Genomic DNA, 27,258 nt, shown 5'->3' with positions numbered 1-27,258 from the left:
TGCTTATCCTGTCCCTCAGCCTTACTTTCTTCAGACTGTGTAAAATGTAGGTGATAATGTACCTGTTTTGTAGGGGGTGGGGGGGGGGAGGGAGAGAGGGAGAGAGAGAATTGAGTGAGACAATACTTGTCACAGAGCCTGGCATGTGATAGGTACCAGGAATCAGCAGGTACTTCTTTTATTCTCATCGGTGACATTTATCAGAGCGTTGGTAGATGTGTCTCTTCTTGATCCAGAAGAGTTTTGATAAAACAAGAGGTATATTTGGCATTGGCTTTTATGTGAAAGAAGATGGCATTCCAAGACACACAGTAATTTTTATGAGGGCATTTCTAACCGGACACCAATGGTAAAGCCCTTCCTGTCGGCTGTGCTGTAGTTTTGCTGCAGGTTCATTGGTTTTTGCTGTGGTTATTTTAACGCTGAATGTGAAGGGGTTAAGAAATGCCCTTACTCGTGTTACACGAAGTAGCAGAAATTATCAGATAGAAACAGGAATTGGGAAGGACAAAACAAAAAACAAAAAACAAAAAACAAAAAACAAAAAAAAAGAAAGAAAAAAAAGCGGGGTGGGGGGGCTCTGCAGTAACTCATTGTTTCTTAACCAAAAGGGCTTGTATTTACATGGATGAGTTGAGCATACAATCTGGCGGTTTAATCAGATCAGAATAACTCGGGCGTTGAGGGCAACCAGGACTCCCCTTCCCCACGTCCTTTAACCACAGCCGCTGACACTGGAGTCGCCCCGGCTTGTCACAGTACTGAGTCACAGCTCCTGACTGGAGAGCCAGGAAGCCCTTCAGTGGAGAGACCCCGCCCCTCCCGGTGTGGAGCGCCGGCCTCGGGGAGGAGCTGCCGATGCTAATGAGCGGAGTTGCCAGGCGAGACAGGAACTTCATTCTTCTTCTCTGTGTCAGGATCGCAGAAATTATGCCCCTTCTCGCACCATGAGCTGGCTCTCCAGTTCCCAGGGAGTTGTGCTAACTGCCTACCACCCCAGCGGCGCGGACCAGGCCGTGGGGGACAGCCACGCAAAGGGAGGTGAGCAAGCCACCTCGAGGTAAGCCTAGGCATTGGAGAGCCGCAAAACAAAATGAAAACCTCTCACCTGCTCCAGGAAAAAAGTGACAGGGAAGTTGGTGTGGGGAGAAAGCAATTACATGTAAACGTTAACCTGACCTCCAGACACAGCAAAAATGTTTGGGTGGGTTTTTTGTACTTTTCGAGCTCACCCAGTCCAAGTCTGAAATAGCCCCTATGATTAGTGGTGAAGATGGACAAGCAGGACCTGGGGATATGGCTCTGTGGCTATCAGTCTAGCTGCTTAGCAGGTGCATTTGCAAAGGCTGAAAGATCAAATGACTATGCTGCGTTTGAAACACTTCCTATGAGATGGAATTTTTGAATGGTTTCAAGGCACAGCCGCTGGAACTATTAGTGGGAAAGTCTGCCAAAAAGCAGGGAGGCTGTTCACTGTACAAGCTGTTGTCAGAGTGTTTTTTTCCCCCCTCTCCTTGCTGAAAGCAAATCTCTTAGGCAAAAAGCCCAAGACACTGGCCTGTGGCAGTATGTTTCACATTCTTTTGTGTATGTAGATTTTGGAGGGGAGGGGGGTGGCTTTCAAAAAGGAGTTTTTGTCAGGAGATAGTACTCTGCTACTGGAGTGAAATGTGGTTAATGTTAGATCACTTTATAGGCAGTGAGAGCAAATGTTCTATAGACCACTGAGGTGCAAAGAGTGCCTTTCTCCCTATCTGTGTACTTTGGTCTGTTTTCCAAGGGCTTTTTTTTTTTCCCCTTTCTCCCCTTAATGACCTTCTCACTGGCTGAATATTTTTACTTCCAGTCTTATATATAAATTGTAAATATTGGCATAGAAGATTGCAAAAAGCCAATACTAACCTAATAACCTAGGACACTAAATTAGTTATCAGTAAGCACATTTCCTTCTTGATGCGTAATGTGATAATAAAACCTTCTTTGTTTTTATGTGACTTATGCCTATGCTTTAAGCTGGAATAATGCCTTCTTTCATTTGTTTTAAAATCCGCTAATATGGGGGAGGGAGAAAAATCAAAGGAATGGCTGTAATAGTCTGTGTTGGACTTCCAGGCCAACCAGAACTTTTTTCTCACATAGCATCCACAGTATGTATTCCATTGAATGAATTCATTTCCAGAGATAAAAGGGAATTGTTGCTTGTGTTATAGATGTGTTACCATTTTATTTTCTGTCTTTTTAAGTATTTTCTGTAAGAGATCATAAAGTGTTTTCAGCTGTTTTTCTATAAAACAGTAACATATTAGTAATCTTTCAGTCATATTTCAGCAGTCAGCAGCCTGCAACCCTAACCCCATACAGGCTATAACTTGGATTCCTCATGGCTGTCAAAATTGCCAGAGTTGTACAAGCTCAACACATTCTCCGATGACTTTAGGCTGGGGTGGCTGAGGTTGTGAGCTGAATGTTGGCTCTTGATTGTGAAAGTGGATAGAACCTTATGGACCTGAGTCCAAACCTGTCATTTTCACCTTGAGGACTCAAGCCCCCAGAGATTAGTTAGGTTGTTGCAAGGTCTGTAGTTCTAGGCCTTTGCCCTGAACTGTATATCCAGTTCTGGAGACTCCTTAACCTGTGTTTGCAGCTTTGCAGCTTTGCAGCTTTGCAGCTTGTTGTGGGTGGCCTACACTTGAGTGCACTGAAAGAACATAAGAGAGGAACAGATCATTCTCTGCCTATGCTGAAGCAGAACCAAGAGGCATTCAGGTGGCAGGGTGGGCAGTTGCTTATACAGTGAGTGCTTTCCATGTGGCTGCAGCTCCAGGTCTGCTCCCAAATACCTCTCCTGCTGGATGCCATATTGCTTGACCATACTGGCTCCAAATTCCCACTGTTGAATTACAATCTTAGGGATAGTTAGCATATTGGCTGAAGAAGATGGGGGCCTGGTTTGAGGGCTAGGAGGAAAGGCAGGAAGGAGAGTGGAGAGACAGTTGTCATTAGTGTTTACCCTTAAGCATGGAGTAATTTATCAGATAAAATTATTGTTACTTTGAGAGGCTCCCTGTTTAGGCTGGGAGGGTTAAGATACTGGAATTGGCGTGGGGGTGGGGATGGATGGAAAGAGGAGGGATTTGAGGTTGTGATGGCATCTATAGTGACCACCTAAGGATGGTGATGCTGGTGGTGTATTCACAGGATTTTGGCTTTGGCTGGGTTGGCCAGCTGGTGTTTTAAGCATTGGGAAGCCGTTCCAAGGTGCAAGGTTGATGCTTATTTTAAAAAGTTTTCTAAAAAGTAAAAACAAACAAAAGTCTTAAAAAGAGGCTAAATTAAAGACTTAGCATCCCCTCCTTCCCATTTAAAAGGGAGTTGTAGGAGGGAGCTACAAAGGAAGGCTAAATTTGCTTATCACAAGATTTTGTCCTTTTTAAATAATATGTACAGGGTACCTCAAAAAGTTCATGAAAAGATTTGTATTATTATCTTTTTATTCTATTTTCCCATGATCTTTTTGAACTCATATATATATAATGCCATTTAAAAACTGTAAAGGGCTCTCTCTCTCTCTCTCTCTCTATGTGTGTATATATATATGTATATCATATATATATATGATTCAGGATATGTATAGAAAGTGTTTGATTTTTAGCCTTGTCTTATCAAATTCTTTTTTATTGTTGTTTTGGTCTTTTGTAAAACTGGGATAGTAGGGAATTAATATTTTTGCAAGTAATCTGTTAGTCTAAAATTCCCTCCATTCCATTATCCCTCTTTGTCAGAATACATTCATTGGATGCCAGATTAGGGAATGCCTCCCACGCCTGTTTAGAGCCTCTCAAGTATTTGCAGAATCCTGTTTTCATTTTTGTTTGTTTGTTTTTTGTAATGTTTTCTCCTCAAAACATTAGGATTTGAAGAAATACGTGAACATGAGTTGTTCTGGCTGACTTGTACATAGTCAAATGTTTCCAAAGGAAACCACTTTTTATGAGTAGCTATATTTATCAGACTTTATTTACCTGTTTTCCAAGCAGACTTCTTAATATTTACTTTTGAAAAGCAGTTTTTCAAAGAATACTGCATTTTGCTAATTCTTACTGTTCTCTCTTGACTTTTCCATCATTTTAAGAAAAACTATTTTGATTGTGTTGTATCGTTTTTTGCTAGTATTTTAATATTAATGGGAAGTGATATTTTCTTTCTTTTTGGACCTTTTAACTCATTAATTTGCCTAAATACATTGAAGAATGAGATATTTTTATGCCTCCTATGAATAAATGGGTGGCATTTATCATGTAAGGCCTTGGCAATCCCATTTGCCGTTGGTATTGGGTAGGCAGAACCAAGGGGCACTACATTGTGGTGACATAAACCCTGAAACCCTGGGTTCTGGGACCAACCTGCCTGGGTTCACATCCTGACTCTCCCACTCATTAGGAGTGTGGCTTTGGAGGAGTTATTTAACCCTTTCCTTGTAAACCAAACTTCATATTAGTACTCACCTCACTGAGATGATTAAATGGGATGATCCATATAAAACCCCATAGAATAGTGCCTGGTTCATAGCTAGCTGCTACTTTCCTTAACACTAGGTTATAAGAAAAAAAAAAAGGAAATTATTGTATATAGAATATTCCTCCTCATTTCAAAAGCATTTTCATAAATATAATTTTGTCATGTGTTAAGCATATAGATTATGCCCCAGTTTCTTATCTAAGAATGACATATTTAAAAATGAACATAATGTAAAAAGTTTAGGCTTTGAAGTTTGCAAGGCCTTGGAAATGTCATCTTGATCCGTAGCAACATTTACAGTTTGAACTAGTAACAACCACTTATTGCAAGTCTACCTTGGGGCATTGATAGGCAATGAGATCCGCAAATGGTTGACTTTTATGGTAAAATGGAATATGGGTGGAACCTTTTTTGGCAGCCTTCATGCTCCTCTCCTCCGCTTTAAGAATTGCTACTACCTGGCATGCCAAATGGAAGAAGGCTGTCATCTTCAGGTGCTTACCTCAGTTCTAGACTTGTTCAGGTCTCACCCCTTCCTTGGTTCTTTAAGCATAACCATTCAGTCGCTCAGTCATTCCATGTATAATCACTCATATCAGGCAGTTGTCCAGGTGCTGGGGCTATTATGGGGAACAAAACAGACAAACACCTGTGCATGGTGGAGGGGGCCTAGAGTAAAGACCTGAACAGGTGAGGGGGGCAAGCCCCACAGATATTTGGGGGGGGGAGATTTAGGGAAAGAGCTTTTAAGACAGAAAGGGTAGGGAGTATAGAATTTATAAGCCTTGAGTAAGGCTGAGACCAAGTACCCAGAGAAGCAAAATAGCCTGCATAGCTGGAGGAGAGTAGGGGGATTGGGGAGAAGAAACCTAGGTGGGAGCTGATAGCCTTGTAGAGCATTTGAAGACTTTGGTTTTTGCCCAAAGTAAGATGGGAAGCCATTGAGGGTGAAGGGCTTTGAGCACCAGAGGAACAGAGCAGATTGCAGTTTTAAAAGGTCCCTCTGGCTGCTGTGTTGATCATAGACTGCAGAAAGTGGCACTACGCAAGAGGTTAGGGTGATGGTGGCTTAGGCCAAGGTTTTCGTCATTTTGGTAGTAGAGGGGGTAAGCAGTGCAATCTTTTGAAGGTAGAGCCTATAGGATTTTCTGATGGATGTGGTATATGAGCAAATGAGAATAGCTAAAGATAGTTGCGAGATTTTTGGCCTGAAAATGTATAAGGATAGAGTTGCCATTAATCTAGTTAGAGAAGATTCCAGATGTGTACTAGGTGGATGGGCTGGCAAGATCTGAAGCTTAGTTTGGGGTATCCATTTTGGAAATATCTTATGGAGAGAAGCATTAAGGAAAGGATATGGTTGTCTTTCTTGTGAGTTCAGCATTTGTATATGACGCCCCACAGCATTTCAATAACCTATATGACATATACCATTAATAAGATTCCTTGCTTCTGAATTTGTACGTTATATGAAATTATTTTCTTTTTTGGTGAAGGAGGGGATGATAATGAGTTTTTATAATGCAGTTACGTAATATGTGAGGTAACATTTCCCTTTATTTTTCCTAACCTTTTAAGGTGTGTTTCCTCATTTTAATTTTATAGGATTTAGTGACCAAATACATTTTAACCTGTCTAAAGGGATAATTGTTTTCTAGATCAATTTAGTCCTAAATTTCATGACATAGGATACTTTTTTAAGGTTTGTTTTCTTTACTGTGTAGTTTAGAAGCCCTATGCATAACAGCAAAAGAAACAATTAAAAGAGTTAAAAGACAACCAACAGAGTGGGAGAAAATATTTGCAAAATATACATCTGACAAAGGATTAATATCCAGAATATATAAGGAACTCAAACAACTTTACAAGAAGAAAACAAGCAACCCTATTAAAAAATGGGCAAAAGAGCTAAGTAGGCATTTCTCTAAGGAAGATATCCAAATGGCCAACAGACATATGAAAAAATGCTCAACATCACTCAGCATCCGGGAAATGCAAATCAAAACCACATTGAGATACCATCTAACCCCAGTTAGGATGGCTAAAATCCAAAAGACTATGAACGATAAATGCTGGCGAGGCTGCGGAGAAAAAGGAACTCTCATACATTGTTGGTGGGACTGCAAAATGGTGCAGCCTCTATGGAAAAGGGTATGGAGGTTCCTTAAACAATTGCAAATAGATCTACCATACGACCCAGCCATCCCACTGTTGGGAATATACCCAGAGGAATGGAAATCATCAAGTCGAAGGTATACCTGTTCCCCAATGTTCATCGCAGCACTCTTTACAATAGCCAAGAGTTGGAACCAGCCCAAATGTCCATCATCAGATGAGTGGATACGGAAAATGTGGTACATCTACACAATGGAATACTACTCAGCTATAAAAACGAATGAAATACTGCCATTTGCAACAACATGGATGGACCTTGAGAGAATTATATTAAGTGAAACAAGTCAGGCACAGAAAGAGAAATACCACATGTTCTCACTTATTGGTGGGAGCTAAAAATTAATATATAAATTCACACACACACACACACACACACACACACACACAAACCGGGGGGGGGGGGAAGAAGATATAACAACCACAATTATTTGAAGTTGATACAACAAGCAAACAGAAAGGACATTGTTGGGGGGGAGGGGGAGGGAGAAGGGAGGGAGGTTTTGGTGATGGGGAGCAATAATCAGCTACAATGTATATCGACAAAATAAAATTAAAAAAAAAAATAAATAAAAAAAAAATAAAGTGGAAGCATTAAAAAAAAAAAATTTTAAGATTCATCAACTGAACACGACAATGCAAAAACAAAATAAAACAAAATATGAACCTAAAAAAAAAAAAAAAAAAAAAAAAGAAGCCCTATGCATAGTTTTCTCTTGAACTGCAAAAAGATGCCCCCAGCGTCCCTCTAGGCAGTCCCTACCTTCATTTAGAGGTATGTGATATTTGCATGTGACTTTTGCCTTCAGATTGCCCTCATCTAGGAGGGCTGTGATTTTTGTGGGCCTGTTTAAAGTTATCTTCATGGAAGGAATTATTAGGCTTATGCCTCTCGAATATAAGGATTTAGAAATCACAAGAAATCTGCACTGCCCCCCCCCCAAAAAAAAAAACCCTGAAAATTTGTCTTGTTTTCCACGGCACACTTATTATTTCTTTCACTGTACAACTGCTCTGTGTACCCTTATCTCTTCTAAGTGGGGCTTGCTCTCATTTAAGGTTTACCATTGTTCTTCCTATGTTTTAAGTCTTATTATCATACTTCTAAGAGTGTTGCAACAAACTGGACTCGGAACATTTGATGCATTTAGTGGTGCATGTGATTTCTCCTCGACTGTGTGGCAGTTAGGCTTAAATCGTTTTTGATAATTGGACCATCTACCAGAATGAATGATCTTTTTCTCTTATTTTTTAATTCCCTGCTATGTAAATATCAGTCTCACTCACACATTAGAAAAAGAACTCGGCATCCTAGAGGCCACAGCTGCAGACGGCCGAGTGGAGGTTCCCTGTGCTTCTTGATCATCAATCTGTGAGGTCTCGCTCCCTTTGGCTGCCTTCTTTCTCCTGTGTCTTCTTGATTCGACTCTGAATCAAGGTCCCGAGAGGGCCTTCTTCTGGTCTTTCTAGTTGGTCTCACTGTTAGAGAGCTGGGAACTGCAGAAATGCTGTTGGTCTGCGTGGGGGTTGTTAACAGCATGATCACCTGCTTGGTTTGTGCCAGGCCAAGTGTGACGACAAACTCTCTCCTGAACTCCTGCCTCTGGGTGTTTTCTGTCCTGATCCAAACCTTTCATTTCATACAAATACTTTGAGACGGAATGGCTTGTTATAAAAGTTTTATTCAGTGTGATACCAAATGGGCCTTGTCTTTTCTTTTGATACAAGGAGATAGATTACAAGAAGTCTTATTTTGAGGAGATTGGGGATGAGTCAAGGTGTCTGGGGTGGATGAGGGCAGGAGAGCAGAAGGAATGATGTCTGGATCATTCCAAAGACACATTCTTTGACTTTGCTGTTTTGTTGCTGTGGGCTGGCCAAGTTTATCCTTCTTTGCAAGAAGTAAACAGAAACCATGGAGACCTGTGTGGCCAGTTACTACATCTGGAGTCTTTTCTATCCCCAAGTCCACTAAGAATGTCAATTTCTGTGTTGAAAGAGTATGAAACCTCATCTCCTTTACACATGCATTTGGCAGTTGCTTTTTGGCTGCAAAGAACACTGAAGTTGCTTTAGGGGAAATGAGGTATTATTACAGGGATCTGAGTCATAGGGAAAAGAGGCATCTCTCTTGTGTCCTCATCAACTGGTCATGTGGTGTCACATGTGGCATGTTTGCTGTCTCTTTGAGGCTCTCTACTTTTTGGCTTTATTATCTCATCATTCATCTTGAGCATGGTGGCTCTTAATGGATACCCCAGACTTGTTGCCCTCCCTCATCTTACATTTTAGTAGTTGACTGACCTGTCTTTATTTCCTAATTTCACATTTTTAGAAGGGAATCAGATTTGCCCAGTTACTCTTTTTGAGCAGGCTGTGGTAGATCCCCAGGCAGCTTATGATTTGGCCATTTTTGGTCTTTTTAGAGAAGCAGGATCTGTGGGTGTTTCAGTCCACTTTGTGTTGCTATAACAGAAATACCTGAGACTGGGTAATGTATAAAGAAGAGAGGTTTATTTGGCTTACGATTCTGGGACAGCTGCATCTGGCACAGGCCTCAGGCTGCTTCTGCTCATGGCAGAAAGTGGCAGGTAGCCGGCGGATACAAGCAGATAACGTGGCGAGAGGAAGCAAGAGAGAGAGGAGGTGCCAGGGTCTTTTAAACAATCAGCTCTCACAGGAACTAATAGAGAGAGAACTCACTCATTAATCCCGCCTCCAGGGAGAGCATTAATCCATTCATGAGGGATCTGCCCCCATGACTCAGTCAGTTTCCAGCACTGCCACACTGGAGATCAAATTTCCACATGAGTTTCTGAGGGGACAACACATCCAAACACTCCATCACTGGGTAAGGCACATTCCTGTAGAAAGGATGTGGTATCTTTGCTAAAATGTTTGGACATAATACATTGATTTTGTTTCCTCATCTATGAAATCAGCATGATAATGCTCTGCCTGTTTCACAGGGTTAATTATAAAGACCAAATATGTAGCTATTGAGAGCATTTAAAACATATACAGATGAGGAGCATTATTACTAAATCCTTTTTAATACAGTATCTTAAATTTTTCCCAGACATTTCACTTTACCAGAGTTTTTGTATTGAACTTACAGTTTAATTTTCACTTTACTTTTTTGCTGTATACTCAGACATAACGTCATTGAGGCTGGAGACTTTGCTTGTTTATTGGTTTTTTTGGTGGGGGGGTGGGGGCTGTCTCTTTGCATCTAAGCCTTAGCAAAATGCTTGGTCTACTCTAGGCAGTTAAAAAAAAGTTTGAATGAATGAATGAACATGAGAGAGAAGAGGTGTGGTATTGAACACACAGATTTTGGAGCCGGACTGCCTGGGTTGGAGTCCTCTTTCTGTTATTTAATAACTGTGTGACCTTGGGCAAGTTATCTGATGTGTCAGAGACTCAATTTTTTCTTTTCCTCCTGCAAACTGGGGATAATGATACCTAATTCAAGAGTTATTATGAGGATTGACTGAGTTAACATATTTAACATACTGAGAAGAGTACTTGACATAAAGTACAACATGCTATCTATGATGAAGGGCAGGCAGTCGATGACTATTACCTGCTGGTAAATTAATTTGGAAATAGTGTTGGAAAACATTGTTGAGATTAATTTGTAAATGGTTTGGGAAATGAATGTTTACTTTAGTACATACACAGTATAACTTCTTTATTTAAAAAATATTAGTGGAATAACATGTAAATATCTCAGATTATTATTTTAATGACTATAGTGAATACCAAAAAAAGTATCTTAAAAAGAGCTTAAAGGTAGTGAACTCTTGTTTATGAACAACTATTGGTCTTGAAAGTGATATATGTCATGGAGGAGAGCTGAGCTGAGGGTATGACATCCATGGCGCAGATCTAGGCGATATGTTTCCCCCACCCAATTTCTCCCACCCCCCCTTCCCATGTAGTGTAAACATTTGAAATCTGTCCTGTTAGTTTTTCTCTTCTTCTATATCATACATAATAAATTTACTTTATATGCCTGCAGTGTGCTGGGCTGTAGGCTAGGAAACTCTTTCCTCCTAGCCAGCACTTCTCAAATCCCTCCCACCCCTGAATTTCAAGTTCCTCTAAAATCCGTAGCTCCTGCTTACCAAAGGCTCACAAGAGCAGGCTGCTTTGCTTCCACCTCTGAGTCACACGGGACTTTTGCTGGTGGAAGTGGGAATGGGAGCTGAAGGGAGAACCAGAGTGAGGGTGAACTTGGAGGTAGGGTAGAGATGTATGCCAATTAGAAATGCAGAAGCTGTTTTCTGTAGGGGAAAAAATAGTATACATGATATTTAAATTCCATAGAGCTGTAAATTTTCCAATTCCTCCATATTATGGATGAATAGATTTCTTTTTACTAGGCAGAAAACTCAAAATGCCATTTATTTGTAGCATCATTGCTGTGGGAAAATGTGTTTGGTGTTCCTAATAATGGGTTTAGAAATAAACTTTTCAAACCCAAATAAAATCTTCACCTTAGTTGGGGGTTACTGTTCAATGTTTCTTTGTTGCTTCTCAGAACCTTTGTGAGTTAAGTGATGGTTTTTTGCTGCCTCTAGTTTTATGTCACTGTAGTTCAAATTCCTTTCCAAGGTGAACGGAAGCTTTGCATACTCCAGAAAATACTTCCCACGTCTCCTGAACGTGTGCCTGCCTTGCATTAGGGATCATATACTTGTCTACATTTGTCATTTATTTTGGAAGATTTAGGAAGGTGGGAATTGACATATGTTCTTGTGGTCCTAGTTGAATCAGATTAGAGCTGTATAATTTAATTAATTTAGTGAAGTGAGAAATGGTTTAATACTATCATGCTGCTGTAAAACTAGAACTGTGTAGAAAACACTTGGGATTCACACTAACAAGAATATTGAAATTTGGGTTGTTTGGCTTTAGAGATCTGGTTTATATCTGAATGCTAATGATTGTCAGATACCATCTATATTTGAGGCAAATAATGGAAATTATATATTGTTGATGAATAGCATAAAATTAAAATCCTACTTAGAGATTTGGGTAACTTAGAGAGGCTCTAAGATTATGCTAATATAAAATCTTAAATTTTCAATTATTTTTTGCAAAATTTAATATGTAGTTTAACTAAACAACTGTGAAGTTCCTTGCTGGGTACAAATAATAAGCCCAGAAAAAAATAAATATAAGAATTCCTGCTTTGAAAGGACTTGCAGTAAGATTCAAATGGATTCTAAAACAACCTTTTCAGTATCATATTAGGAAACCTTGGCATGCTTCTCTCATTGGAGGTATAAAACTTTAAAAGAATTTGTTGCTGAGTAATTGAGATTGGGTTTGACTAAGAAAGGGTAAGTTGGCAACTGAAAGTTGAAAGGAACTTAGGCTATTTATAGGTGGTCTAGAAACATGTAACTTGATCAACTTATTCTATAATTAATGTTTTTACTAGAGTTACTAAGTGTGTGTCTTTTCATTTCTCTCTGCCCAGCAATACAGTCCAAGCGATGGGTCTATCATCTGATAGAAGTTATTTGGTTGAATATAGAAGTAAATGTGTATAGTGTCTTATTTTTTTTTAAATGTTAATTTTTAAATTTATGATCAAAAATGGGAATATATACTTTAATATTTCCAGAATAAGATTCTTTTGAATTATAGCATTTTTGAATTATTCTCTATTACAGTGTAATCAGACAGTGTCATTACACTGGATATATTTAGGTAATTGTACAAATGTATTAATACCTCACTTCTCATTTTTTTTAGAGCAAGGTTTATATGCTTAAGAATCAGTAGGGATCTCAATACAATACGGTGAAGTAGATGACTGGAAAGTGCAAGCCTCAGAAAAATTTGGGTTTACGTAGAAAATATTAGCTAGAATTTTCAAAATACCAGGGGTTTTTAAAAAGTCCATGGAGATGTTTGTATTATCTTTCATTTCTATTTTTCCACATACTTTTTGAAGTACTCGCGTATGGAGAAAATCAAAAAAACAAAGAGACAAATAAACAACGACAAAAACACCTGCCTGCAGGCTGGATCTGATCCTGGCACCCCCAGTTTGTGAGCCCTATCCTAAAGTACAAGGTGGTGGTTTTAGTTATTTGTTGCTGTGTAACATACCACCCCACAGCTGGTGGCTAAAAATAAGTTTTCTCTCATGATTCTGGAAGATCACAGTCAAGTTCTTTCTTGGGGTTCATCAAGCAAGATGGGATGAGGTGGGATCATGAGGGGCTTCATCATGTCCACGTTTGGCACCTGGGCTGGTCAGTCATCTCTTTCTCCTTGTGCATCTCCTTGGCCTTTCTCCTAGTATGGCAGTATCAGGATAGTTAGACTTCTTGCACTCTTATTGGCTTACCATGGAGTGAGCATCCCAAGAAGCCTAGATGGAAGCTACCAGTTTCTTAGGACCCTAAAGTTATTCAGTATCATCTGGCTGTATTCTGTTGGCCAATTAATCACAGGCCAGCTCAGACTGAAGAGCATGGAGGTATATGCGACACTTCTCAATGGGGGTGTATGCTTGTACACAGAAGGAGGGGGAGGAGTTGATGGTGGCCATCTTTGGTGACAAGCTACTCAGTTGTCATCCCAGTCTCTCTGTAGCCCTTACCCGCCTTTCCTGGTTTTATTACCTACTGTTCTTATAAAGAAACCTCTGTTCCTTGGAGCTTGACTTTAAAATTCTCCATCAGTATATACACGTTCTATATGCATTTACCCCTCTGCCTTACTTTGTTTGGTAAGTTTATGTTGGAAAATTTTTCTCTTCATTAAGAACATAAATGCCTTTAGTGACGGACTGGTATTAATTTTGCTCTATCCTAAGCACTAGATGGATTCAGTGCCTTGTATATATAATAGGACTCAACTGTATTTGTGAATTGATTGATATCTGATATTGTGGAACGATTGGTTTTTTATTGTTTGCAGGACAATTTATTATAGAGCCTTTTTTTCTTTCTACCAAAAAATTATGCTTCATTCTCAAAAATATTTTCCAAAAAGGATCTAAATTTAGATTTGATTTCAGGCATAAGTGGCAATTAGAATTTAGGAAGATTAGAGTGCTGAGAAATGAGGTACTCCTTTTAAACAATATGACGGGACTTAGCATGCAGTAAGTTCTCATAAATGTTAGCTAGCTGTTATTTGTAGAATAATAAAGTAAACTGTTCCCTCCATTTGCTGGCAGCCGAGTTGCCCAAGGCCCTTGTTTGTTTACATCCAGTGATATTTACTCTAAGGGACTATTGGACACAGATGTAGTATTTTGTAGTACATAATATTTTGCGATCACATATTACATATGGAAAACATCATCCCAGAGGCTATATGAAAATTAATTGCCAGTATTTGAGTTACTTGGTTTTTCTACTCCCAGTATAGTAGTTACATTTAGCAGTCATCCAATAACTGTTATAATTGAGACTTAACGTATCTAAATAGATTATTGTAGGATTTCCTTTCTTTCTTGTTTAGAAACTTTTTGCTTTACTGTACTTATTGCTAAACTCTATTCGTTCATTGCCACACTTCTAAGAAAGGAAGGAGATAAGTGACTAAGAAACTCTCTGAACTCTGGGGGTGTGTGTGTGTGTGTTTTTTTAAAGGAATTTTTTAAAAACTACTTTAAGATAAGAAGATGTTTATATTTCTTTAAAAATACTTTGTGTACTCAGCTTAAAAACAGGACTGCGCTGTTTTTGTGGGAACTTAATGCATACATTCATTTATTTGTTAATGTGTGTATTTATTTGTTAATGCATACATTCATTCATTAATGCATACATTTATTTATTTGTTAATACATTTAAATTATTTGTTTATAGAAATGATGGGGATGTTTGTCAGATCATTTAATTCTTAAGATTTTAGTGTCAGTTAGAGAAATAAACTTTCACCAATTTTCCTATCCCCTGTACTACAGATTGGATATTGTATCATCTCTATTTTGCAAGCAAAAGAGGGAGACTAATTCCTTTTTCAGCTTAGTTTGAAGCCTGAACCTTGAAGGCAAAGTCCAGGCATGGGCTCTTAAAATGAAAGGCCCATTCTAACAGCTATGTACACATCTCATCTCAGGAGAGACTAATGCTTTGTTAATCTGCTTAGAGCAAAATTTCTTCCATAAATTAGTGTTAGATCCCTTGTTTCCCACACTGAGTGTGGGACACTGTTAATAGGTGTTCCATTAAAAAGGGTTTTAAGGGTTTTGTTGTCTGATATTTTGGTGTAAAGAAAGTTTACTGCAATACTTTTTGTAGTGTGTAATATCCTCGTGAGTATGTATTTTTTTTCTTTTTTTTTCCCCCTAGTGAGTATTTTGAATCAATGAGATAGATGAGACTTTGTGGCAAGTAACATATTCCAAGTTTATTTGAGTTAGGAGCCCTTATTTTTTGAAGAAAACTTATCAATCTTCAGGGGAATGCAATTTGTGAAATCCCAAAATATTGCTGTCTTGTTATATGTGGAAAAGTATTAAAAATTGTATGCTTTGGAATTAGTGAGATATTTGGGGGCTCTTTTGTAGTAGTGGTGGTGGTGGTGGTATTTTGGGCTCTGTTGTTGTTGTTGTTGTAATAATAGTAGTAGTAGTTGTTGTTGTTGTTGTTTGTAAACTGCCCTGCTGCCAGCCCCCATGCGTTTTACAGATTCAGGTATACCTTGTAGAATCTCTCCTTGGTAAACTTGTTTCCCAAGAAACAAGTAAGAATGTTTCTTGCTTTTTAATACCCAAGCTTCCTAGAACAAAAGTCTTTTAATGAAACATTATTTACCTTTTGTTTTTATGGGGAAATGTATATTGATGCCTGCAAACTCAGTATGACATTTTAAACACAAATGTGGGGGGACTATTTCGAGTGGCATTTTTAGTATGATGTGGACATGTTGAAAACATACAAGTGTCATCTAAGAGGACACATGCCCTGTTACTGCTTAGATGCAACACTTAATCTTACTAATTGGTCTTCAGTTAACAGCATGTTTAGGATTCTACATTCTAACATGATAGTTTATTATATTTTGGAGTTTTGTTGTGTGTTAAGTTTTAGAAAACTGGTTTAGTGTCTGGGGTAAATGTGTTACGTGTTTTCCATTGAAAAGAATGGGATAATCTCTGTGTTTTTTCTACAGAATATTGATTTTCAGGTAAGGGTCACTGCCACGGAGTTGGAGAGACTATCAACCCATTCAGGTAGTGGTGTTATCTCCGTTTTACAGATGAATACACTGAAGTAAAGAGAGGTCAAGTAATTTGCCTGAGGTCATACTACCAGGAAGTGGCAGGGCTGGGATCTGGATGAGAGCAATTTGCTGTCAGGGTCTTCACCACGATACCATTCATAGAGCTTATTTTATTTCCAGCTTTTGTAAACTGAAGGTGATTCTTGGAAGTATATACAGAGCAAGTTAAAGTGCAATAGAATGTTTGACTGTCTGGTAGTTTGTGTTTATTTTTATCATAAAAACTCTGCTCTCTTTGGTATTTAGAGGAGGGTATGCCAGTCTGGTTTCTAGACCATTCATTGGTAGTAAAATAGGCACTTTGGGAAATTACCTTAACTGCTTTCAGGCACCAGGATACTGTTTGCTGCAATGAAGTAGTAAATAGTTTTTACAAAATTCTGCTAGTTAGTAAGTAATTTTGTGTAGCCTTGAGGTGTCTTCTGGCATATGTGGCTGGCTGTTCGTGTAACTGGGGCAAATTGTATCATAGAGGAAAAGAAAAACAAATATTTATTGAGCACTCTGTATGTTCCAAGTACTTTAAAATGGAATTTGTTTCATCCTCATAAGGGGAGCATTATTATCTTCATCTTAAAGAAGAGAAAACTCAGGTAGATGGAATAAGTGGCCCAGATCACATAGTTTGAACGTAGGTAGACTCTGACTTGAGCCCTGGTCATTTTCATTACTGAGAGTCATGGAGGAAGCACAGTTACTGTTTTTCTCCCTTCAAAGCATGTGTGTTTGCGTGACAGTGGAACCTCAGTTCCCAGGGAGCGCACCTTCTACGACCACCCATCATCTGGGTCTTACAAAGCAGCAGTCTGGGTGTGCCAGGGCTGGGCATGGTGGGGACGGCAGGAGCTGCTGGGAAGTGATGGTTCCTGGAGATAGAGCAGAGGGGAAAGCCCTGGGCTGGGGCCTCTCTTCTTTCTCCATCTGTAAATGCTTGTGAACTGGAAACTCTCTACAAATGCATTGCAAATCTCCTGAAACCAGCGTGACACTATAACAAGATGTGCCTTTAAACACTACCACCACCACCATCATCACTGCCGTTAATGGTTCTCTTTCTCTTTAAAGGCTAAATAATTAGATTTTCCTTAGCCTTAGAAATAGGACAGTAAGACTTCTGTGAGTCTACATTATCTGCAGGTCTTCCCCCACGATCTACATTGTTTAAGCCCTTTCTCTTACATGAGAACTTGCCACTGTAATCCATATGTGCAATTCTCTTTGGCTGTGAAAGTGTGGAATTCTCACAGTTGCTGATGAATAGCTCCTTTTCACCTAGTTAAGTCATTTAAATACTTCAGCGGGGCCCAATGACATTAAAGTCATGGCCTACCACAGTCCCAAAATTTTCAAAATAAAGTGACCTATTTGGTGTTTCAGAAAGCGCTTTTGATTAAATTACTGAAAATATTGAAGAAGGTGGTGAGTGAGGGCTGGTTGGCTGGCTAAAGATTCTTGTAACTCTCTTTTAGCCATGAATATCTTTCATAGCATTTAGATTTTCTTAGTTTATAAATATTAGCCGAGTGATCAGCTTACTACAACTCTTTCAGTAGCTTCCACATTTTGGGGCAAAGTAATTTGAAGTTGGTCAGAAAGCCGCAGGTATGGGGATTGCCTTATTCTTGGTGCTAAACCTAGACCTATTTTATAAATAGATGATTTCCTGGCCAAAATGTCCCCGCATGACATGCTCCTGTAAATGTCCTGCTGCCACTAATTGCAAATCTTAGCAAAAATAGAATTCTCTGTCCACTCAAACTGTTCCTGCTTTCCTATCTAGGATGTCATCCCTGAGCTGCCTTTACCACGTACAGCTTTTTGAGTGATATCTCTACACTTTTATATTTGTCCCCTAAGATTCTGTGCCTTTTTAAGCTCCTTGACATTATGTCATTTCTTTGTGCCTAGGCTAATGGTTTGTATGGAGGGATCTTCGAAAACTGCCAAGTTGGCAGACCAGCACAGAGAGGACCAAGAGGGTGAAGGAAAATAGGAACCGTGTGTTACTAGGGAACCCAGGCATAACATAATGGGTGTTGAGAAACGGGCCTGCTCAGGCAAGCTTAACTCCCTGGACAGCCTGCCTCTTTGGGGAGAAAGAAGGAAGTATGCACTTTGTAAAGAGTAAAACATTTCACAACATAAAAACAAAATAGATGGAAATGCCCAGACCACCCAATCCTCATCTTGGGCCAGTGGGTCCAGAGGACTCAGTCTAAGGAAAGAGGGAATCTTTGGGCTTCACGGTCAAAAGCAGACAAGTGAACAGGGGCCTGGAAGAGGAGAACAATTAGGGAAGGAAGGGACAGTTGCTGTTTTCACTTTCCATAGGTGCTGGCACTATAAGCCAGGCCCAGGTAGCCCTGAGGAAAGGCTGCTCCTGAGGTGCCTGTGTCAAGGAAAGGGTCATGCAGGGACAGCCAAGGACTAGAGAAGCCACCATGGCGTGACCAGGAGTGGGGGCCTCAGGCGTGTGAGCATAGCAGTCACCAGAGCTTATGGCTGCAGAGAGGAGTGTACGTAGCCCCTCAGCATCAGAGAGCACTCCTGCAATTACGTGGATGGAGCATCAGCCAGAGACCTTTTGCTTCTTGCCATTGTGGGGTAGTTCACATCCCCTGCATCGCTTTTCCTGCATAGTTGGTCAGGGAAGAATCTGTTCAAGTGTACTTTTGAAATTTTTTAATTGATTGTACTGAAATAAAAAATGTCTTACAAAATTTTGTTCTGGGAACACTTGCCCAAATGTTTTAATGTTTGTAGAGAGCTGCTCTTCAAATTTCTACCTGAAATTGTAATAATCTAAGCAATAATCATTTCTTGAAGAAATGACTGAAAGTGAATTTTATTAGGAAAACCCAGCTTACTCAGCAAAATGTTAAAGTGCATAGAATTCCTTTTAGGTTGAGACAGATCCTTTCATGCAGATGGCTAAGGCATGGGATATGCAGGATTCGCTGTCTCCACCCCAGTTCTTATTTCCCTGCTCTTGGAGTTCCCCAGGCTTCTAAGGGCCCCATGCTGATAAGAGGTGGGGACAAAGTCTGTGTAGTTCTTTATCAAGGGCTGGCGTATCAAGGGAAAGTGTGTTAGGTGTTTATGTTGAAGGTGACCATTTCTGGGTCATTCAGTTCCTTCCCTCCTCATACACACCAACTGCTTCTTCCTTCATCTTGTTATTAGAGGACTAAATGAGTGATTCAATACCCAGTTAAATTATGAGGATGTCGTACAATAACATAACATGCATTGTGTTACTCACCAAAGGAACAGCTTAAATTGAGCCCAATGTGTAAATGATCAAGATGTAAAACAATTGTTACATGGTGTTTTTGCGTGCATACAAGCAGCATCTGTTTTAAATAAGTCAAAAGTAGTTTGTATTGAATAAATGATGATAGCATTGCAGTGAATTTGCACCTTCAGAGATTTCAAGAAAACTTCCTACTGTTGTGAAAGCATATAAAATAAATTTGGTCCCTCATGAATCTTCTAGATTGTGACGTATATTGTTAAGCTCCTAAGATCGTAATATGAAATGTTTTTCTTCTTTTTGGGAGGAATAAGAGATGCTACAAATCCATGTAATGCTATATTATTGATATGTATCCTCTATGCATAAATATTTTCAAAGTGAATATTTACACCATTTAATAGTTTGTTTGCATTACATATTGGGAAAAAAGTAAATAAGGAAAATAGCATTTGTTTGAAAATGACCTTTATCTGTAGATTCCCAAATCATATTTATGAGTAATATAAACAATCAACTGTTTACTTACTGTCTGAATTATTATATTTTTTTCCTGTTATAGTATTTTATTATATTTGGAACATGAATCATTTTGCATTTGGAGAATATATATGTTGTACATAATGATAGATGACTTGAGGTGAGGGTAAAAATGTACTACTTTTGTGTAGGCCACATCAGATATTTAAGTGTTTTTCATTTATTAAGTGTAGCATTTGTAGGAAAATAGCTAATGAGCATATACTTAGTTGAGCAGTGGTTTTATTCATTTTTGTGGTTTGTGCCACTTTAGGCACTACACATATGTGAAGATAATGAGTACATTGTTGGTGCATTTTTACTTATAATTTTCATACAAATTACAACACATACACACATTTACATGGGCACGACACTTACGTTGATTTTGTAGCAAATGTTATAAATGGATTGTTTAGCCAAAGCACTTGTGTGTCTACTCATTATTAACATCAGACTCATCATTTAAATTTATGTAATTATTTAAAACAGAAACTAATTGGCCTCCTTTTAAAATTAAATGACAAGTTGACATCAATGGTCAAACCTCTTTAGAGTTTTGAAACTCAGAATAGAAATTTGAAGGCTGGGATACAAAGAGTGGGGCAGGTATAGAATTGTTTTTTCAGGGATGCTGTTTTCCAAGGTCCTTGTGAAAAGCAAATATATGCTTTTTTTGAGTTATAACAGAAAAATAGAAAGATGTCCATATGTATGCATTTTGCCTTCATGCTCACAGTGATCTCTGAAATAATGCTGAAGGAACATTTAATGCAGAGCTATAATGTGTAAGTGGATTATCATTCCTGTATCCTTGAAGGAAGTACTCTGGTGAACTTTTTAAGTACAGAACCAAGATATGCCCATTTCTCCTTCCTGGGGGAAACTCCTATCTTCATCTGAGAGGGAAATTGTAGCCTCTTAGCTGTCAGGTTTGTCCTTGTTGTGTTTCATGCTTGGGACTGATAAATTTGTTCCCCTGCTCCTGATAAGGATTCAGAGATGATCATTAGTGGTAAAACCCATTTTTTTCCTCTGAAAATTTAAGATTTGTCCCTTTGGTTCTGCTTATTCAGTAAATTCCAGACAAAGAAGAGTATCCACACATTACATTTTGGATGTTAAAGACTTAGAATTGCCTCTTCTTGGCCCTGTGACATTGAGATTCTCAAGAGGACAGAAAGAAAATAAAGATTTTTATGTTAGACAATAATTAGATGCAGTGCTCTTAGCATCAGTCTACTAAATCTCCTGAATATGGAATCATTGTCACTGGTAGCAGCTGTGTTTGGTTTTCATTATAGTAAATATAATGAAAATATAGTAACTATCAATGATGAGACTTTAAAAAATTTTTTTAAACTGTGCTATGGTAACTCCTTGGAATTTGTTGAGCAGGTTTTTTGTGTACTGTCCCATGATAGCTATACTATGCTATACAGAGAGACTCTCGTAAGGAGTTTTCAGATTTCTACTACGGATGATGAGCTATGTCACATGACTGTGTTACAGGATGGGAAGTTACAATCACTATAATAGAGGTTTAAAAACAACCCAGCTCTGGGTATTTACAGAGGAATGACATCTTACATTCAACTAAAAGGATCAGAGAAAGTTTCAGATTTCATCTTGCTGGAGTGATTGTGTAGGATTGGGCTTTTGGGGAGAAAGGTAAATGCATTTTGAGGAGAGGGAAATTTGGATGGGGGTTCATACTATGAGGACACTAACATGGCTAGAGGACAGGTGGTTGAGGAAAGAGAGAGGAATGGGTGGAAGGAGAAGTTGAGGCCAATTTGTGGCAAAGCTTAATCTTGACTGAAGAATTGGAATTTCTTTCTATTAGTGTCTGCTTGTGATCTTCCCTCCTTTTATCTACTCCGTTGTGGACACTTGGATCTACTGAACTGGAACCTTTGTAATGGAGTGGCATTTTAGCAAAAAGAGGGAGCTCTGCATTATGAGAGGGCATGGTTTTGTATCTTGGATCCATCACTTACTAGTTATCTAACCTTGGGCAAATTACTAAACCTCTCTGTGCCTCAGTGGTATTGGGAAGATTAAGTGAGGTAAACCTAAAGCACACAGTCTCATTGCAGATAACTAAAAAAACAAAAACAAAACCCCAAAAAATGCTTCGTCCCTGCTGCACCTCTTATGCCATCCAAGACAGTCTGCTGCTTTGTCCTGTTATGAATATAGTTTTCAGTAAGTCTGTGGGTGAATCTAGAGAAAGACAGTGTGAGGAGGAGATAGGGAGATGGTCAATGCAGGTAAAAATGTAAGTTAGAAGAAAGGATGGCTTTTTATATGAGATGTAAGTAGTTATTTCCCATAATGAAGCCTGCCTTGCTAGAACATCTCACCTACTTCCTTCCCTTGCTCTGGGAAGACAATGAAAGGAACAACCTCAAGCTAGGGCTACTTTGGTCGGCTTTGAGCCTGAGCTTGGTGTCCTAATAAGTCCTGCGTGGTGCCTGAGGAAAGGAGAGGGCTTGTGACTTGTCAGCCCCAACAGGCAGGAAACACTCTTAACTATGGGGATGAGGTTTCAGCTGCATTCTGTTTCAATAGACCATCAGACCTTTGGCATTTACAAACATTTGTATTTTCTACTATTTGCAATAACTTGGAAGGTTGGAAACTGTGGTAGTTTACAATTTCTCTGAGACCCACAAACTGTAGTTCCAAGTCCTTAGGGTGTAGTATATAGACACTGGTCCCTAGCAAGTAAGCTTGATACCTGCTCAGCACCTACTGCCAGTTGTCATCCTGAAGGGATGAACCTGTGTGCTTATAAAGAATGTTTTTTTCAGGGAGGGAATTCAGTGAACGTAGGCAAGGTGACTCCCCTGACTCCTGATAGAGATGTGAATCTGGGGAAAGCCAGAAGTCTGTATAAACACTTCTGTGGTTGCAAATCTGAGCATTCTGGAAGTTTAGCCCAAATTTCTTTGGAATATCCAGGTGAGTGGTTGGCTTTGTCAGTATCCCAGGGAAGAGATGGAGCTTTGACAAAGTCAGCACCCTGTGAGAAGCCAAGGGAATTCCGGGTAAGCCTCCGGCATCTGCCAGCTTACTTAAACAGAGAACCGTTGGCCTGGCATCTTACTGGTGGAGTGCTAGGCTGGAAGTAACTCTCTGGCAAGATTTAGGGGTGGGGTAGTGAGGAAAAAACACAAACTGTTTTTCCTCTGCTCTCTCAGCACAATCATCACCACAGAAGACCGACTTCTATAACCAAATGTGTGGGGATTTCTCTTCACCAGCAAGCAGGCCGTTCTGCAGCAGACACCAGCTGGGTGTCTTCTAATTCAATTCAGTTCTGACACAGGTACCTGTAGCTATAGCATTAGATCCCACAGGTTGAGGGCTCAGTCCCTAAGACTGCCCCTGACTTCCTATGACAGTAGCAAGCCCTAGGCTATTTTACCTGTGCTTCTGACCGACCAGCTGTAAATCAGGATTCCCACAGCCCCTTCCTTGGGTTCAGTTAATTTGCTGGAGTGGCTCACAGAACTCAGGGAAACACTTACTTATATTTACCAGTTTTTTTGTGAGGGATATTACAAAGGATACAGATGAAGAATGCATAGGGTGAGGTATGGGGGTAGGGGTGTAGAGCTTCCATGCCCTCCCTAGGTGCATCACCCTCCAGGTACCTCCATGTGTTTGTTCAGCTATCTGGAAGCTCCCCAAACGTTGTGCTCTTTGGTTTTTTTGGAAGCGTCATTATGTAGGCATGATAGTAGCATGGACAACCGTGTAGACATGTGATTGGATGAAAAGGTATGACCTACACTAACAGAGTGGGTGGGGAGACCCAGCAAACCTGTTTGTTCAGATTCTTCTTGACCTCTCTGTGCAGCATTCCTTCCTCCTGGGCATGGGGCATGGCCCCTTTTGGAATGGGGGTCTTATGACCTACAATCAGATAAGGCAGGTCAGAGAATTTATTTATGTCCAGATTTAAGACAGAAAGGAGGGGGATGATTAGAACAAGACAGGACTGTGGATGAAAACCAGAATATACATCTTATAATATCACAGGTGGGCTTTCTGGTGCTCCCTGATAATGATACATAGAATGCACAGGGAGCCTTATTGGAATGGCTGGGAAGACCAGGTCAGTAAGAGACGAGCAGCCCAGACTGTGGAGGGCAGTGCAAATGAGAGTGTGGTGGAAGAAGAGAGTGAGCAGACCACTCAGGGAGGTTGGCAGTGGTGGGAGTTAGTATTCTATGTTGTGCTGGCACTAGCCACACAAGTGGATGGCCTTGTGGGGAAAGGATCCCATCCAGAGAGGTGACCTGAGGAAGTACACAGGCTGGGCTCTGAGAGGCTGTGTGGCATTGTGGGAGATCTAGTTATTATAGCCTTTTGTAAAATATAAATCTATTTAATTTTCCTTTAGGGCAGTCTTGTAGGTGAGGTCAGCTTGCTTTTGACTTTGAAAGTTGTCATCCACTTATGGGGTTGTTGAGTAAAGAAGTTTTTGTGGTTTCCCGGGGCTGGGGGATGGCTCGAGCAGGGAAGAGCAGGATAGAGTGGGGAAAACCCCAACAGGCCTCTCACTCATGATGCCACAATTTTGAGGTAGTCTAGTATCATCAACTGTGTTAACCTTTCTATGTGGATCAGAGGGGTAAATAAGAGGGAGTGGGAGGAGGAAAAAACCTTGTAGTTTTGAATGTGGAAAAACTGCATCAAATGATCACCAACATGATTAGCACAGTTTATGGTTGTGTTTGAGCAGAATTTTTAGAGGATAGGCTTTCTCAACATACTGCTTTATGATGAAAAATAACCTTTATCCAGTACCTTCCATTTGCCTGGTACTGTCCTATGTGCTTTAAAATATCCTATATTTTAATATTGATTCATATGTATTTCATAATACTATGAGGGTAGGTCTAATTCTGATATGTGTTTTATAGATGGTTGGGGAAATTGAGGCACAGAGGTTGACACTTGCTCAAGGTGACATGCTAGGAAGGTGGTGGGGTTGGGTTTTAAACCCTGGCAGTCTGGTTTGAGTCCTCTTAATGACTGCACAATGGCCACTGCCCACAGCCTGAGTTTGAGGGAGAAGTAATGACTATTCTCTGTTTTAGTGACCGCGCATACTGGATCTGCCCAGTTTACTTTGGAAGTATGCATTTCCCTTCTTTATGACCATAAAGTGCTGTATTTAATACTAGAAAATGTTGGCACTGATATCTCCTATAATTTTAGGGGGCTTTTTACAGATCTTAGTGAAAAATCCCATGTGGTTAGGCTTTAGGTTAAATAACCTATTTATTGGACTGAAATTTTTTGGCCATATGATTTGGCTGAAGAATGGTCAATCTGTATACTTCTCATATATGTTAAGTATGTGAAAATCACCAGAGGGCAGACCACGATGGTCCACATTAACTTCTATGGATATATTAGTCATGTTCTCGGTTTGCTAAAAGCTCCATAATACTTAAACTTGGTGGACACATTCTCTGTGTGTGTTTGTGTGTATATGTCCATGAAACTTGCACAGATTTCTAACATATTCAATTATGAAATTTCAAAAATTCTACCAAGAAAATAGCATTCTCATTAGAGAATTTTTTTTTTGGTAGCTGTCCAGTACTGGGAACTGAACCTTTGACCTTGATGTTATAAGGCCAGTTCTAACCAACTGAGCTAACTGGCCAGCTGAAAACTTGGAAAAAGCACAAAGAAGGAAACAAAGGTTACTTATAATTGTACTCCAGAGCTAGCGGCTAGTGAATTTTACTTTCCCTCAGTATTTTTTTTTTTTACACATACATTCCTAGACATGCTATCTTAAAGCAACAGTTTGTGTAGTTAGTTTATATGGTTTTATCCTTGCAGTTAAATTTTAACTAGTGTCCAGAATTCAGAATGTTTCACACATGCATTTTTGCTGGAGAAACCACAGGCATGTAACCATTTATAGTATCTTAGCTATCGCATGCATCATTTCCTTTCCTACTTCCTCCTGTCACTGCCAGGCCTGCCGCTGTCCTCTGCTCGTGACATCTGACTCATCACTGACATCTCTCTCCTCAGGCCTGCCCAAGAAGCCCGCTATTGAGCTTTATTATTTTCTTCTCCCTCAGATTTCTCAGATCTGTACTTTGTTTTCCAAGGGCCACGACTCAACCCTAATCTGCACTTCAATCATGTTACACTGTCAGTGTGAGTTTCTTGGCCTCTAGCTTCTTCTCTTTTCAATCCACACTTAAAGTAATTTTCTCCCAGGCATTTTCTCAGCATTTCTTGGTAAAGGGCCACGAAAACAATTACATTATATAATGTAGAATATACTAATTATCCTGATTTGAGCATCACATATTGCACAGGGGTATTGATATTCAACTCTGTACCCCACAGATATGTACAATCAACTATGTTATAATAAAAAATTTAAAAATTAAAAATTAAAAGAAAAATAAAATAAAAATAGTTTAAAAAGAGGCAAAAAAGCAAACAAAACTGCCTCATGGTGACACCTCTACATTATTTTCCAGTTGCCTCTATATCATTTTATGATTCTTGATGGTTTCATTCACTTCTTCCACTCCATGCAAGGCAGAGTGACACCTTGGTTCTTTTTTATTGCATTGTTAAAGGTAATTGTTTTTGCCATTTCCAGCCTCTACTCTCCATTTCATTTTTAACTTGTCAGGGCCTTTCTCTTCCTTTTTTTTTTTTTTTTTTTCCTTAGCAGCTGGCTAGTAAGGGGATCTGAACTCATGACATTGGTGTTATAAAGCTGCACTCTAACCAACTGAGCTAACCAACCAGCCCCTCTTCTATTTATTTGGTATTATTTTTGCTGTGTAATTTATACTTCTAATCAAAATACGAAAGGATCTGGTAGTGGTTGTTTATACTTGAATTTGATCACAACTTTTTTTTATGTGACCAAGTATTTTAATGAAATGAAGTTAATGCAAATAAATGAAGTTAATGCAAATAAATGTAGTTTTTCGTTTCTGAAAAAACAAAAAATTCTCTTACTTGGCAAGTAAGAAGTTTGCAACTCTGTGTTGATTCCTTCTACCCCAATTATAAAAGGAGAAACATTTTTTTTTTTAAAGTACGTAAATCTGGGAATAACTACTTGAAACCATAGCAGTAAATAAAGAAAGGAGAAGCTGAAGGAGGAGAGAAAAAGAAATATAAGAGTCAGTAGGAGATAGTAATATTATCAAACTATGTCCACTGATAAAAATGCATTATTATGAGTATGTTTTCTTTGATAAAAATGCATTATGGGTGCAATTTAAAACAAAACATATTCTCTTTGTGTTTAGTTGTTCAGTCCCTGGCTGCTTCTCAGCTACGTGTGTCCGGTTATTGTATCCATCTTAAAATATTAAACCCATAAAAGCATCATATATATTGTTTTCTTCATTTATTGCTGCATCTCAACATACAGTTAATAACAGGCATGCTGTGTACAGTCAATAATGTTTGCTGATTATGTGATGATGCTTTGGGACATCATAATCTTTGTATCTCCAGGG

At 39.3% G+C, this 27,258-nt stretch overlaps 1 protein-coding gene across 2 annotated transcripts in view; it reads left to right on the top strand.

Moving 5' to 3' along the window:
- The first annotated feature begins 894 nt into the window (after positions 1 to 894).
- Positions 895 to 27,258, top strand: part of ARHGAP18 (Rho GTPase activating protein 18) — a 147,543-nt gene continuing 121,179 nt past the window's right edge. For both annotated transcript variants that reach the window (XM_063097094.1, XM_063097093.1), the window contains exon 1: positions 895 to 1,060. In XM_063097094.1, the coding sequence (XP_062953164.1) occupies positions 948 to 1,060 (113 nt within the window). In that variant the 5' untranslated portion in view covers positions 895 to 947. The remainder of the gene's footprint in view (positions 1,061 to 27,258) is intronic.

This window comes from Cynocephalus volans, chromosome 5 (genome assembly GCF_027409185.1).
Source record: "Cynocephalus volans isolate mCynVol1 chromosome 5, mCynVol1.pri, whole genome shotgun sequence".
Classification (NCBI taxonomy): Eukaryota; Metazoa; Chordata; class Mammalia; order Dermoptera; family Cynocephalidae; genus Cynocephalus; species Cynocephalus volans.
Note: the sequence above shows the minus strand (reverse complement) of the source record. Positions and strands in the feature narration are given on the sequence as shown.